Source organism: Amphiprion ocellaris, chromosome 13 (genome assembly GCF_022539595.1).
Source record: "Amphiprion ocellaris isolate individual 3 ecotype Okinawa chromosome 13, ASM2253959v1, whole genome shotgun sequence".
Taxonomy (NCBI): Eukaryota; Metazoa; Chordata; class Actinopteri; family Pomacentridae; genus Amphiprion; species Amphiprion ocellaris.
This window is the reverse complement of record NC_072778.1, coordinates 31,417,179-31,431,277: the sequence shown is the minus strand read 5'-3', so window position 1 is coordinate 31,431,277 and position 14,099 is coordinate 31,417,179. Positions and strand designations below refer to the sequence as shown.

The window sequence follows — 14,099 nt, the reverse complement described above, 5'->3', positions numbered from 1 at the left end:
TTCTCTAAATGTATTTAGTTTTGCTCCTACAGACTGATAACTTGGGTCTACACATTTCACACTTGGAGGCTCCACTCTCTCGTGTTTTTAAGATCGATTGAAGCTGTCTGGATGCTGGATTGTGTGTTAATGGCCACCGTCGTGTGCTTTTCATTTGAAAATTTGCACTGAAAGCTGTAATCTCTCGACCATCAACTGTTATCGTGGATGGTGTTAATTGTCGGGCAGCCTCTTAAATGTTTGGCCTCTTTATCCTAGCGCTGGTTTATCCAGGCCTTTGGAAGTTTGCTTGCTGGGACTGAAGCCTGCAAAGCCAGTTTCATGCAAAGAGCCATAAAAAATGCAAATATTTCCAAACCCTTCCAGAGGATAAACGAGTAACTTGTAGATTTTTGGTTCGTGGCTCATTGCCTATGGATTTTTGCAACAGTTTATATACAATTCTCATTCATGATCTTGTGGTCTTTTGGGAGATTTCGCTGCTAAATACATTATTTCCTTCTTGGCCTGTTTGAAAGCTTCTTGTGTCAAAGGGGGTGTTAGTCCCGCAGGGCTGATCTCTGGACAGGATGCTCTTTTGTGCTCCTTTAAGCTCTGACCCCCCGAAGAAAAGCCCACACAGGACTAAGTAAATCAATTAAACTTGGAATCAGATTAGGGTTTCATTAGAGCGGCATCCGTCTAAATGAAGATTAAACAGCTCCAGTGGATGCAGGGTAAAAATGGAAAGGTTAGGAGTCAGGATTATCAGTAATGCGGATGTATCTGCTTAGTTTGTCTACTTACCCAAAGACAAAAGCGTAAAAGTGTCTGGGTCTGATGGCAGGGTGGGCTTAAACTTTGATTACTTAAAAAAAATATATGAAAAGCGTAAAACATTTAAATCAGCAGCTGGTTTCTGCAAGTGTTGGTTTTTACCACATCAGCGCGAACACAATAAAGACAAAGTGATGAAGAGCCGTTTGGCCTCATCAACGAACCATTTGATGCCCGCAGTTCCCACAATAAGGCCTCGGTTCTATGGAATGAAACGGTGATTTTAGTATTTTAGTATCTCCACAAAACACATTCAGAGTTTGTGCAGATGAGACGTTTTGAGGCTGCAAAGTCTCAGTCCTGTAAAACGTGAAGCAGAAACCAAACACACAAGAAGCAAGCAAAACCAAATAAACTCTAGAATCAGCTGCTATTTGACTTTAACTGAACTTTGCGGATTGTTTTATTCGATGTTTTAGGCCTCGTTTACGGGTCTCTCTGCGGACACGTGTCGGCCCCGTTTCCATCCGCAGACTGGAGGCTGTAAAAGCACCTCAGGGTGTTAATGGTTCTGCTGCCACCCACGAGCCACTAGAGGCGACAGGCTCGTGCAAGAAAACACCTTGGTTTTACTGCACGTCTGTGTGAGGTTATCTGTAGTCCACATTCACAGAGAGCTCACGAGCTATAAATGACATTTTCAGGTAAGCTTTTGTTCCTGTGCAGTCAGATCTTTTTTTAGACCAAAAACTATGAGGATTTGACCCCAAGAATGTTGAAAAAATACCAAGACCGCATTAAGTGAGACATCAGGGGTGACTTAGGTTTATTTTGCTGCTTTAAAAGTTCACCTCTGTACTCCAATCCAATCCAATCTCCAGATTAAACACATAAATTCTGTGCGTAATTTTTGGCGTAACGAACACATGTATCCTAAAAAACTGTCGTGAAAGCTCTGATGGAGCCCGGGATTCATCCAGACAAGTTTTAATCCAAATATTCCTGCCACATAAACCTGAAATATCCGTGAAACTTGACTTTTCTAGACATCTGCCACATCCCATAGCAGCAGAATCTGAGAGTCATGTGTGCGTAAAAGCGCACGAAGACACAAACAGGTTTTCTGACTGCAGTTTTAATTCTAGATCGACATCTCTGCTGAAACGTTAATAAAACATTGAAAACCACTCTGCTCAAGTTATCAAGAGTAGCTTTACTGCCCATTGAACATCTACAGATTCATTGTGTCCGAACATATTCTCCCTCCCTTCACGTTAGAGCCACAGATTTAGTTCTGTGTTCGCTGAAGCTCCATGATCAAGACTATAACTGGGAGGCTGAACTTACATTTCCCTTAAACACACATACGTCAACAATGAATGACAAATAATAGCCAGATTTGTCGTAAAAAGAGGACATGTCTGACATGTTTGCTGCTCTTTAACTGGCCGCCCTGAAGCAAACATTTCTCTCATCAGATTTGAAGACTCTCAGTACGTTTTCAGTCTTTGAACCATTGAAGACTTTTTGATTATTCGTGCAGCTGAAACCCTCCGCTGGTGGTAGAAGTGAACAAAGCTGCACCGCTGAGCTTTTTACTGCTGTGAGCTGCTGGGCGGGTCAGAACCTGGACAACATCTGCTCTGGTGGCAACAGGACGCCCAGCTAATTAAAGCAAATGTTCCACAGAAACAGGCAAGTTGTCAGGACCCTGGAACATTTGGGGGATCAGACCAGCCTACAGATACTTAGATAGTTATTTAAGCTGATAATTGCATCATTTTCAAATTAGAAGTACTCTGTAAAAAATACTGTTTGGACTTAACAAAGAAGTACACTGTTAAAAAAAAAAAAAAAGCTTTACAGTGAAAAATTGTCAAACCATGACAGTAAAAACCTGTAGACTCTAAAACAGTTTAACACAGAATCACCGTAAATAAGTTAATCGGGAGAAAACTGTAACTTCTTTGTACTATTTTTATGTTGAAAAAGTTACATTTCCCTTCTCTTGCAGTTATTTCATGGAAACATGCCAGAATATGTATAACATGAATGCTGTAATTTTTTGTATTTATTTCTCAAAAAGAATCCCATTTTTCACAGTTTCTACTGATAATGGAAACATGCTGCAATATTTATAAGAAGTAATGTGGCATTTTTTGCATCTATTTCATGGGAAAAAAAATAAAAATACAGCTTTAATCTGTCAAACTGATGAACAGACATATGGGTTAATATTTATGACAGTTACAATTGGAATTCTTGCTAAAACACACATATTAAAAGTTAAATACACTAACTGTTGCTCTCATAATGGAAAAATGCTGTAATATTTATGATAGGTAATATAAACTCCATTTTATGTGGTGTTTTCATATCAATTTTCATGTAAAACTAAAATTTCTTTAAAGGCTAAAACTTTACAGTAAAAGATAGAATGAAATCCATTTTTTAAATGTAAAATCAACAGTACCAAACATTTCTTCACCGTAAATGAAGAAAATATTTTACCGTGATTTTTCAGTAGCGTTCTGGCAACCACAGCTGCCGGAATTTTACCGTAAAAGTAACATTAAAAAAATATTTTTTACAGTGCAATGCAACAGTTTACAATTTTTATGAGCTACAAGAACAAGAAACTGTGTTAACTTTATCTCTTAAATAAAAGGCATCTTTAATTACTTCCTCAATAGCTGGCAGCATAAACACAAGTTTTAAAGTCAATTACTCATAAAAAGTTATTCCCACTAGTATTTCCATGTTATTTAAAAGAAAGGAAGTCTTATGTACTTAAATGCAATGATTGCGACCAAAAGTTTTAAAGTCTGAAAAGTACAAACGTTAAGTTGCTAATGTGTTTTGTAGATGAAGAACTTGAAATTTTGACCTCAAGGTGAAGAAAATTTTAATTGTTGGTTCAATTTAATTGAGTTGCCTTAACTTGAATTTAGTTTAAAATTAACTAATGCAGAAACTGAAGTTGTCAACAAGTTGATGGAATTACCTCCATTAATATGTTAATCCAACATGTCAAAATAATGTTTGCAATTTACAACTTTATCTGAATTAGTACATTTGAATTTTTTATCTTGCAACCATGCCTTTAATGAAGTGTTGGAAGAGTGTAAGTCAGGTGTGAGACTCCAAGTGAAGGAAGGTCATCTCATTTAGCATTTTTCAAACTAATATCACAGAGTTCTGAACCAGTTTGGAAAAAGAGAACCACTGAGATAAACTATATTTGAAGTTTTTAACCACCAGTTGCAATGAGATTGGTGCATGTTACAGGTTTTTCATGTTCATTTTTAGTAGTGTTGTTGGTGAACAACCCTCTAAATAGACCTGGAGAACAGATGAAGGTGCTGGTGAAGTAAAAAGGTTTGCCCATAAAGTCAAACAACACAACAAACCAAATAACTATATTATTTTGACTAAATCTGTTGTCTACTTTACTGCAAACAACTAATCTTTTTAAACTATATTTTATTTTTTAAAATTTAGTGGTTCAAATCTTGTTTTGCTAAATTAGTAATAATAACTAAAATTACAGAAATGGATTATTTACATGTGAATCATATTAAACAAATATTAAAACTGTACACAATTTACACATCAAAAATATGTTTTGTTTAGTTTTTTAAAAAATGGTAATTTGTTATTTTATCTTAGGCTCATATGGTTTGGCTGTAAAATAATAATAATCATTATTATTAATTATATTAGGGATTTAAAAAATGGTAGTTCTACAAAACAGGTTAAAATAATTAATTTTACTGTGTTAAAATCAGCTAAAAATACTTTCTTAGTGCTACAATGTCCTATAGTTTTTCTTGCATCCTCGCTTCCAGATGTTCACCGTTTGTTTTAGCATTATTTCATTTTACAGTAGAGGTGACAGATGGAACTTGAAGCTGTGTTTTGTGTCAACAAATTCCCTTCTCTTTATGTGAAGGCATTTTAGTAGTTTTCTTTCTGGCTTTATCTGCTTTGTGTTTTTTACCTCAGGTTGCTTGTCTTCCACTTCCTTCTTTAGTGTTCATATTTAATTATCATGGCTTTAACTTTTTATTGATGTATCAGAGGATAGTATCATAAAAACATTTCTCTACTGCCTCTAGAAATTCTGAACTGAGCAGCTATGAAATCTGAATTTGTGTAATCTATCAAAACATCTCATAAAACAAAGCTGCGTCTTAATAAAAACTAAGCGAGAGCTGCGCTTTCATGAAAAACATGTTTATTAGTAACAAGAGCAAAGTCACAGTAATAACACTGCAAATGAATGACAAGATAGGAGCAGAATTTCCTCAGCCTAATGCAGCAGGTTTACATTATACCACTATAATCCCTTCTACTGTGTGTGTGTGAGCATGCGTGCAGAAGAATCCTGGTATATCAGACTTTGCCAGCAGCGAGGCCCTGAGCTTTCTGAAATTCCTGCTGTAAACTAGTCAACACTTCTCGATGCTGTTCAGATTTCTTCTCCATTTCTTTCAGGACCGACTCGTACCTTTGACTGCAACGGGACAAAAGAACGCGTAAATATACTGATTGTAGGGAAACACAGGAATAAAACACATTTAACTGCTTCTGTGTTCACTGAGTACTTCCACAGTGACCTTAATGTTGAATCAAATGTTTGGAACAGAGCTTTTATTTTGTGTTGTACTAAGGATGTGTCCACTAAACTGACTGCTGTTTGACAGTAAATGACTTTCTTGTCACAGATAGATAGATAGATAGATAGATAGATAGATAGATAGATAGATAGATAGATAGATAGATAGATAGATAGATAGATAGATAGATAGATAGATAGATAGATAGATAGATAGATAGATAGATAGATAGATAGATAGATAGATAGATAGATAGATAGATAGATAGATAGATAGATAGATCATCCCCTTGGGGAAACTGATGATATCCAGTAGCTCACACACTACACTGAAGAAAAATATGAAACCAATGTGCAAGAATGTGCAAAGTAACTTGCATTGTTCCTGTAGAATAAATAAGGTGCTAAATTGTGTTTGTATTTTCAATAAAAAGGATTACTGAAAAGTTTAAGTAAAGTATAAACATACAAATAACAATAAGCATATTGCAGTTTGTCTTAAAAGGGAACGCCACCAATTCTACACTTCAGTGTCTGTTTGCAAGTCAACAGTCTAGTCCATATGCAGAAGAACGTTTTACAAAGCTGATTATTGCTCCAATAATGGACACAATGTGTGAATATAAATGTTATTTACTCTAGTTATTTACTGTTCACTACAGCTACAGGGTTATCTCTGCTTTATCATTTGTATACAAATGACCGCATGAGTTTGCAAGAAAATCAACATATTTATCTGACAATATACTTGTTATCAATCTGCTTACAGGAGCAGGGAAAAGGGTTCATGGTTTTGTAGATAAATGCTTGTAGCGTTATCAGTTATTCTTTCATCTAAATGTCACCTAAACATAGAACATGATCGCTGATTTCATAAGGTCCCATCTTTGTCCAACATTACCGTCACACAGAGCCCTGAAATCACCCATGAAGACTAAATCTTACTTTGTTTTTGTGGCCACAGTTATGTTGAACTCTTGCCGTACTTTGTACAAATTCAGAAATCACACATAAAACCACCGTTTTAGTCATTTGGAGAATGTGGTAAACTTGTTAATAGATTAGATTTTGTATTTTTCTTGCTAATGCATTTTAAGTATCATACATCACTTGATGTGCGGTTTAATTTCTTGCATTTGACAAATATTGCATGCTTTAGTTGTCTCTCTCCGTCACTGTAAGGAACAGAAAAGTGACATATATCTGAATAACACGATGCCATCATTTTAAGCTACGTTACCCATTCCATGACTGAAAGGGGCAAAAACGGACCCCTTTAACTGAAACCAGAATGAACTATACAAAAGGCTCCCAAGGGGCAGTTAAAACTAAATCATCTTTTTGTATAGGTCAGACACTTCTCAGAAAAAAAGAAATTTTTCTTATTATCTTGGCAGTAATCTAATTTTATCCTACAGCTCTGTGGAGTTCACTGACCATATCACCTGTAGAGGCTTAAGGAATATGAACAACAGCACTGTGGGATGCACGGAAGCTTGACTTACATCTCTCCGTTGATATACTCCAGCCTTTTTGCCACTGTGGCTTTGGCTTCATCCACGTCTTGTTTTACTAATACAGGACCGATCAGTTTGTAAACGACGTTTGAGCTGTTCAGCAGATCGAGCTCCTGGAGAAAAAACAACACACACAGATCATGTCGTCAGTGTACAAGAGTACTATTCCAGTACTGAAAGCTGACAGGCTAACAGTGGATGATAATACATGAGAAACTGAGCTGAGTTACCTCTTTAACGATGTTGTTTTCTGCTAGCTGCGTCTCCAGCTTCTGTCTGGCTGACATGCTCTTGCTAACATCTGAACGACACACAGACATGAGATAATGAGGACAAATATTGATTATATTTTTGTACCAATGCCAAGAATTGTCACTGTCACCATAAATGCGAGTTTTAAAAGCTCTGGCAAAGTCTAAGCAGGTAGCTAAACGTCTGGTTAGCTGCCCTAATATGGACAGTTAGCTCGACTCAACATGCCACAGAACTACGAGAAGCCACGAGAAGCTAACTGACGCTCACCTTTCTGCATCTGCGCATATTTTTCTACCTCCGCTTTTAGTTTCTTCTGAATGGCCTCTGCCATGTTTGGTTAGAGTTTTTAAAAAGCACTGTAAAGTGAATGAATGTGACAAAGAGAAGGGAAGCTAAATGTGGTCTGACATGAAAGCAGTGGAAGCTAACAGGAAGGGGCAGCGGCTACAGCGGATGTTAGCTCATCCCTTCAAAGTAAGAGCCTACACAAATAAAAGCATTAGATATGAGTATGGATGAATAAAAGTTTACTAAAAGTGCAGCTGGACGGCAGGCTGAACTGGACAGCAAATACAAATGCTTTAGACAGGAAAGAACAATCTTGCCTGTATTTACTCAGGAAGCTGGGGTTTTTTGGTATTAATGAAAACTGTTGCTGGGTCAATATATAATTGAGAGACTTTTGAATTTGATGGCATATATCTTGCATACATTTTTATTAAAAGTAAAAAGGTAATGTTTTATATTCACTATGATCATGGTTTTACAAATTCCTTAATTATTTATTATGGAAACCACCACTTATTATCACTCAAATGTCAGCTAAATAACCGTCCAAATTTAATAACAACCACCTTCTAATGAGATAAACAATAATAAAATGAGCTGATTCAAAAATCGTTTTGTGTTCTTTTTCATTGAGATAATCGTGACAGATATTTCTTTTTCGGCAATATATCGAATTATATATGGAAAATAACAAATTGTATCTGTGTCCGAGAAATGACTTTCAACTAAGTTCCCCAAGTTACAAAAACACCTCTCAAGGAAGTGTGTTAATGCCAGATCACATGACCTGCTCCACATGATGTCAATTCCTCCTGAAGAAAAGACTGGCCAGACTCCAAGACTTTCTGACTTATTTAATATAAAGTAGTGTGTGAGTCAAGTGTGGACTTATCATGTCAACAGGTTTACACAATATCTTTATCAATAACTTTGAATTTCAATTGTACTCAATTGTATATATAATATTTTAGAAGAATATTTCTCTAAAAATGCCATGTGGTGTTTGGTTATTGGCCATGTTGATTTTGATTTTGATTAAGACTCTTGATTTGTGTGCTCTATTTAATATATTCGTGTAGTGTAATGTTCTGAGGTGCTGCCTCTGAATCTTTGTAGCCCCCTGGCAATTGTCTTCACATTTATTTATTTATTTTTTTATTTTAGAAATCTTTATTTAAAGAAACAACGCAGTACAGTGCAACACAATACAATGTAAAGACAATCACTAGGGGGCCACAAACATTCAGGGGCAGCACCTCAGAACATTACACTACATAAATATATTAATAAGAGCACACAGATCGAGAGTCTTAATGGCTTTCATATTAGTGAAATGTCTAATAGTTTTAATATATTGCTTGACTTCATTATCAAAGACAGAAAGAAGTGGTTTCTGATTAGTGTATCGACATTTGTGAATATGCCATTTGCCTAGATATATAATAAGATTAATGATATAAAAATGTTTTGTTTTTTTTTTTTTTTGGGCAGATGGATAGTCAGTGAAGCCAAACAATATATGTTCAAAGCACAAGGAAAAATGTGGTTCAATACAAGTAGAAATCAATTTGCAAATATCTTCCCATAATTTGGTGGAGAAAGGACAAGACCAAAATAAATGAAATACATCTTCAGGGTGTCCTTCACAGAAAGAGCAATTTATATCTACGTCTCTTTTGAATCATTGGAAAAAGACTTTTGATGGGGAAAAATATGTGAATTATTTTAAAAGATACTTCTTTTACTTTATTATTTATCATATATCTAGCTGGCAGGTTCCACGTCTTTTTCCAGTTAAGGTTAGTAATAAAGGTGTTCCAATAAGCTACCACATATGGGACTGATACAACATCTTTCTGAAATAATGAGTGTATACGACGAATGCTATTGTTTGCAGAGGAGAAACAAATTTGACCAATTTCAGTTTGGTTGGATCAGTGGGTAATAATGTTGGATTCTGTCCTGCTGTACTTTTAAAAAACATAATTACTCCTTTAGGGACTGTATTTATGAGAATATGAAGTTATTAATAGGGATTATGATACTATATTTTAAAATAAATTCTTGATATGTCATTAGTGACCCTTCTGGGTTAAACAACTGATGAACCAGGAGTATGTTGTGAGTAAACCAAAAAGGGTAAAATAAGGATTTGTTTCTGTATATGATGTCTTTATTGTCCCATATGTAGTATCTATGTGGGGGAAAATTATGTTTGTAGTTTAATGACCAAGAGAGACGAATCTGTTTATGAAAGTTGGATAGTTTTGAGGGGATATTTTTCAACACTGTAATTACAAAATAAAAGGAAATGTAAGCCTCCTAATTTAGAGAAAATAAAATTTGGTATGAAGTTCCAAATTGAGAATGGGTTTTTAATGAATTGTTTATTTTGAATGCGTTATTTAAAGTGTAAAAGTCTAACATGTTAAGGCCGCCCTTATCATATGAGGTCATTATTACTGATTTTTTAATATAGTGGTTTTTGTTCCTCCATATGAAGTTATATAACAACTTGTCAATATCTTTTAAGACCTTTTGTGAACATCGAGAGACAAAGCAGCACATGTAAGACGGGATATTAGCAAAATTCTGCCTTTCAATGACAAATCTCTTTGTAGCCATTTGTCTTCACATTGTATTGTGTTACACTGTACTGCATTGTTTTCTTAAATAAAGATTTCTACAGAAACCATCCTAATTCCCCCTCCACCAGCTGGCGGCGGTAATGCGCTACTTCTATATCCGTCAACCGCCATTAAACCTCAAAGAAGAAGAAGGAGCTTCGTGACAAACAGAATACGCAAATGAAATCATTAAACTCACCTCGAGTTTTCTACATTTACATATAATTTATTTAAACGCTTTTTGTTGTCGACATTTTCCTCCAGTTTGACGCTGCTGTCATGGTAGCGGCGGTTTACGACACCATTTTACGACACCGTTTTACGACGCTGCTCACCGTTCGTCATCGCTCCGCTTCAACATGGCCTCGTCGTTCTGGAAAGGTGTCGTCGGCGTCGGACTTTTTGCCTTAGCTCATGCGGCTTTCTCGGCGGCACAGCGTGAGTTTAAGCGTTAAGAGCGAAGCTGCACGACTCCGTGTGTTCGTTTGTTCCAGCTAAGTTCTTGTTTCCTGCCGACAGGAAGATAAAACAACCGGTCGGGCCTTCAGCTAGCTAACGGGATGCTAAGGCAGCTTAGCTTTGAATGAGCCGCGGGGTGACGGGTTTAAAACGTTCGTCTGCAGTTCAGTGTTACAGTATGAATAGCAGTGATATATAATATGTAGAGTGCCTAGAATAGTGGAGAATTAAAAGCGGCCCTTATCAGATAAGTCAGACTTACCTGCTTAGCCAGTCACCCTGCCAAAGTGCAATAGTGTTAATTAGACCTAAAATGTTTTTCTCCCATCAGATCGATCATACATGCGACTCACAGAAAAGGAGCATGAGACGCTACCAATTGACGTGAGTGACTTTTATTCTTATGCTAATTTCTGCTTTAATTTTGCAAAGTGTTGCCAGTTTCATTCATCTCCGTCTTCTCTTGTTACAGATCGTACTGCAGACCTTGTTATCGTTTGTGATGACCTGCTACGGTATTGTCCACATCGCTGGAGAGTTCAAAGACATGGATGCTTCCTCAGAGCTGAAAAACAAGTAAGCTGCTTTACCCCGCAGCACCTCGCTCCCATGATGATGTAGTTGTTTGTGTCGTTTATCACAGGGGAAGCAGGCAGCTCTTCACCTCATCTGCATTTATAGTATCATTGGTGTGAATCTGCTCCCACAGACACACCGCAAACTTCCCAGAGGTGATGTGTTTTAGTGCCCACTAACATGTTATGTTGGACAGATGTAACTTTACATCAGACATTATGAACTGCTTTTTGTAACGCTTCAGACAATGTATTAAAAGCCTAATATCGTTCTTAATGCATGGAATTAGCAGTCCAACAAATTACATGAAAACAGTAATAAGGAATCTATAAAGAGTGTACAGGTAATGTTTTCATTAAATATCTCAAGATCTGAGTTTTAGATTTTGTCACCTTTTAAGTGCCAAACTGCATACCTTAACCATTTTAAATAGGTCTTAAGGAAAGAGATTGAGTTTAGTAAGATATTTTGACCCCTGGAACTAGAGTTTCTGTAGATAAATCATTGTTTCACTCCATGGCATTGTGGTGGTCTGGATGTGTCTGGAAGTTGTGATCACTATTGTTAAAAGGCTGCACCGAACAGTTTTTGTGCCATTTTCACTTAATTGTTAAGTCCAAGAAAAGTCAGAAAACAAGCAACATTTGTCACAGATATTCAGAGCCCAACATTTCATATCCCCAGTGTGTCCAATATGCAGTAATATAAAGTAGAAGAAGCAGTTTAACAGGGTTGCTGCAGGCCTGAGCACATGTTGCATTTATGGTGCTAACCGTCAGACGCTGTCAACGTGAGTAAATGTGCAAATGATCTAGTGTTGCAGGCCAGAGCTTACAGGTTAGAAATTTGGTGAAATTGGCTAAACCAGAGAAAGTTATTCAGTTTTGCTGTGAAAATATGTTGAAAAAGTCACTTTTATAGACTAGGTGTTTCCGCAACTGATACTCCACAATATTGTTTTCAGGTTTAATATGAAACTCTTGTGATACAGAACCTCTTTGTGTCTTGGTTTTCCATGTGATAATTTCCCCCAAAAAACAGAGGCAGTAAAAGTTCCTCATGCACACTTTACAGTTCTCATAATCACACACTGATGATGGACAGAGTTCACTTTGTGCAAAGAATGTAATACCAAAATGGTTTTGCCTTTTATTTATCAGTTTGTATATGAAAATGTGACACTGAGGGTATAAATCTGCTCAGTAGGTGTCCAACAATGTCATAACTTGTTGCCTCTCTGAAATGGGAATATTTATGCCATGCCAATCTTTAATTAATGTCTTCCATTGCTTTTCTAGAACTTTTGATACGCTGAGGAACCACCCATCCTTTTACCTTTTCAACCACCGGGGTCGGGTGTTATTCCGTACGCCAGAGGAGGAGCCCTCCTCTGTACGCAACCAGCAAGCTCTTCCTAACCCCCTACGGCTACGCAAGCTGGAGAATTTGCACTGAGACTGGCCTTTCCTGCCCGTAACAGCGTCGTCATCAGATATTTGTTTTTGTTAGACAGATGGAGGGACAAGTGAGAATTCATCTTCCTCCACTTTAATTTTTATTTGTAAATAAACTAATATGCTGTCCAAACATGCATCTCTGTCCATACAGTGGTTATCACCATATTCAACACTGAGTGTGCCAACCCTTCAGTTTTTCAGGCAGATTTATTTGTATATACAGTATGTAATCGCTTTGGAGTCTTAAGATACTGAGACATCTCCCCCTTTTTGTCCCTTCAGAACTGATTGGGATATTGCTGTCCTTTGTATATCTTTTGTATGAGAAGCGTAACAAAGCCTGTTTTGTTACCGTTTCATTTCAACCACACGTCGGTCTTCAGCTGCTGTCTGGGCAAAATTTTGTCGACTGAAATGAGTTTTATTGTGTGAACTGAGGACTCTTTATTTCCTTGATGATTTCCTGGAAGCATGAAGGCTTTGTACGTGCTGTATGCAAGAAAAAGGTTTGCTTGTGCACCAGAAGAAATCGACAAGGTGAAACGTGAGAGCAGAGAACGTTAGACAGCCATTCTAATGATACTGTGAAGACTTGAGGCGGAGCAGAAAGTAATGGTACATTCATTTGGGTGAAGTTTATTTTTCCTTCATTTTACATTTTGTTGAGATTCAACAGATTGTTTTCAATTTAATAAAAGGCATACTGATTTTACAAGGTGTCAGGATGTGGTTTTTGCCCTGTAGCTCATATAATTACAGGTAGATGCATGTAATTAAACTGAAAGCAGTCCAGTCCTTTAGTCTTCTTCCTTTTTCTATATATTACTTAATAAATCGCTGTGATAATGACTGTAGAGGTGTGCTCTAGCTGTGACCTTGATGCAGGTCTGCTGCATCACAAAAAATTCCACCTGATTAAAGGACCTGCATTTGCTGATTTTGGACTCTAGGTGGCAGCAGAGGCTGAAGTTATCCACAAGCTGCTGCACTCAAATTTTTGCAGCAGGAAGTGTTTTATGTCCACTGATTGGTTTCAGCTGAATGTGGTTTCTCTTGGATTTTTATTTACAGCCAGATTTGTTTCACAAGGACAGTTTTTGTCTCTTTCTGTTGGATTTGTTCAATGAAATGGAAGACTATAACTGAGAGTATGAACCTCACTTTTTTAGATTTTGGTTTCTTATGGTTTGTTTTTATAATTTTGCCCAACAGTTAAACTGTGTAAATCCAGATATGAAAGGTTTTTCACTTGGGGGTCAGGGCTCCATTAAGACTTGAAAGTTGATTTCTAAAATATACAAAAAAAATAAAAAATAAAATAGGAATGCAACTATGGATTATTTTCTTGTTTGATTAGTTTGGTCTATGAAAAGTTAGAAAATGGTGGAAAATGTTTTTCCAGAAGACCAAGATGATGTCCACATTTGTCTCGTTTTGTCCAAAACCCAAAAATATTTAGTTTATTTTCATAGAGGATAAAATAATCCAGATAAGAATCATCTAAAGAAGCCACAGTAAGAGAATTTAGACTTAACTGCTTAAACCA

The 14,099-nt window shown here is 36.7% G+C and overlaps 2 protein-coding genes across 2 annotated transcripts; one reads left to right on the top strand and one right to left on the bottom strand.

Annotated features, from left to right (window-relative positions):
* Positions 1 to 4,976: 4,976 nt before the first annotated feature.
* On the bottom strand, positions 4,977 to 7,596 carry pfdn6 (prefoldin subunit 6). Its single transcript, XM_023283404.3, has 4 exons — positions 7,414 to 7,596; positions 7,122 to 7,192; positions 6,880 to 7,004; positions 4,977 to 5,272 (listed from the first exon to the last, which is right to left on the bottom strand). Exons 1-4 carry the CDS (start codon positions 7,475 to 7,477, stop codon positions 5,152 to 5,154), a joined length of 381 nt encoding a protein of 126 aa, XP_023139172.1. The 5' UTR covers positions 7,478 to 7,596; the 3' UTR covers positions 4,977 to 5,151.
* A 2,633-nt stretch (positions 7,597 to 10,229) lies between these two features.
* mmgt1 (membrane magnesium transporter 1) lies at positions 10,230 to 13,268 on the top strand. Its single transcript, XM_023283402.3, has 4 exons — positions 10,230 to 10,499; positions 10,852 to 10,904; positions 10,993 to 11,096; positions 12,395 to 13,268. Exons 1-4 carry the CDS (start codon positions 10,421 to 10,423, stop codon positions 12,549 to 12,551), a joined length of 393 nt encoding a protein of 130 aa, XP_023139170.1. The 5' UTR covers positions 10,230 to 10,420; the 3' UTR covers positions 12,552 to 13,268.
* Positions 13,269 to 14,099: the final 831 nt, after the last annotated feature.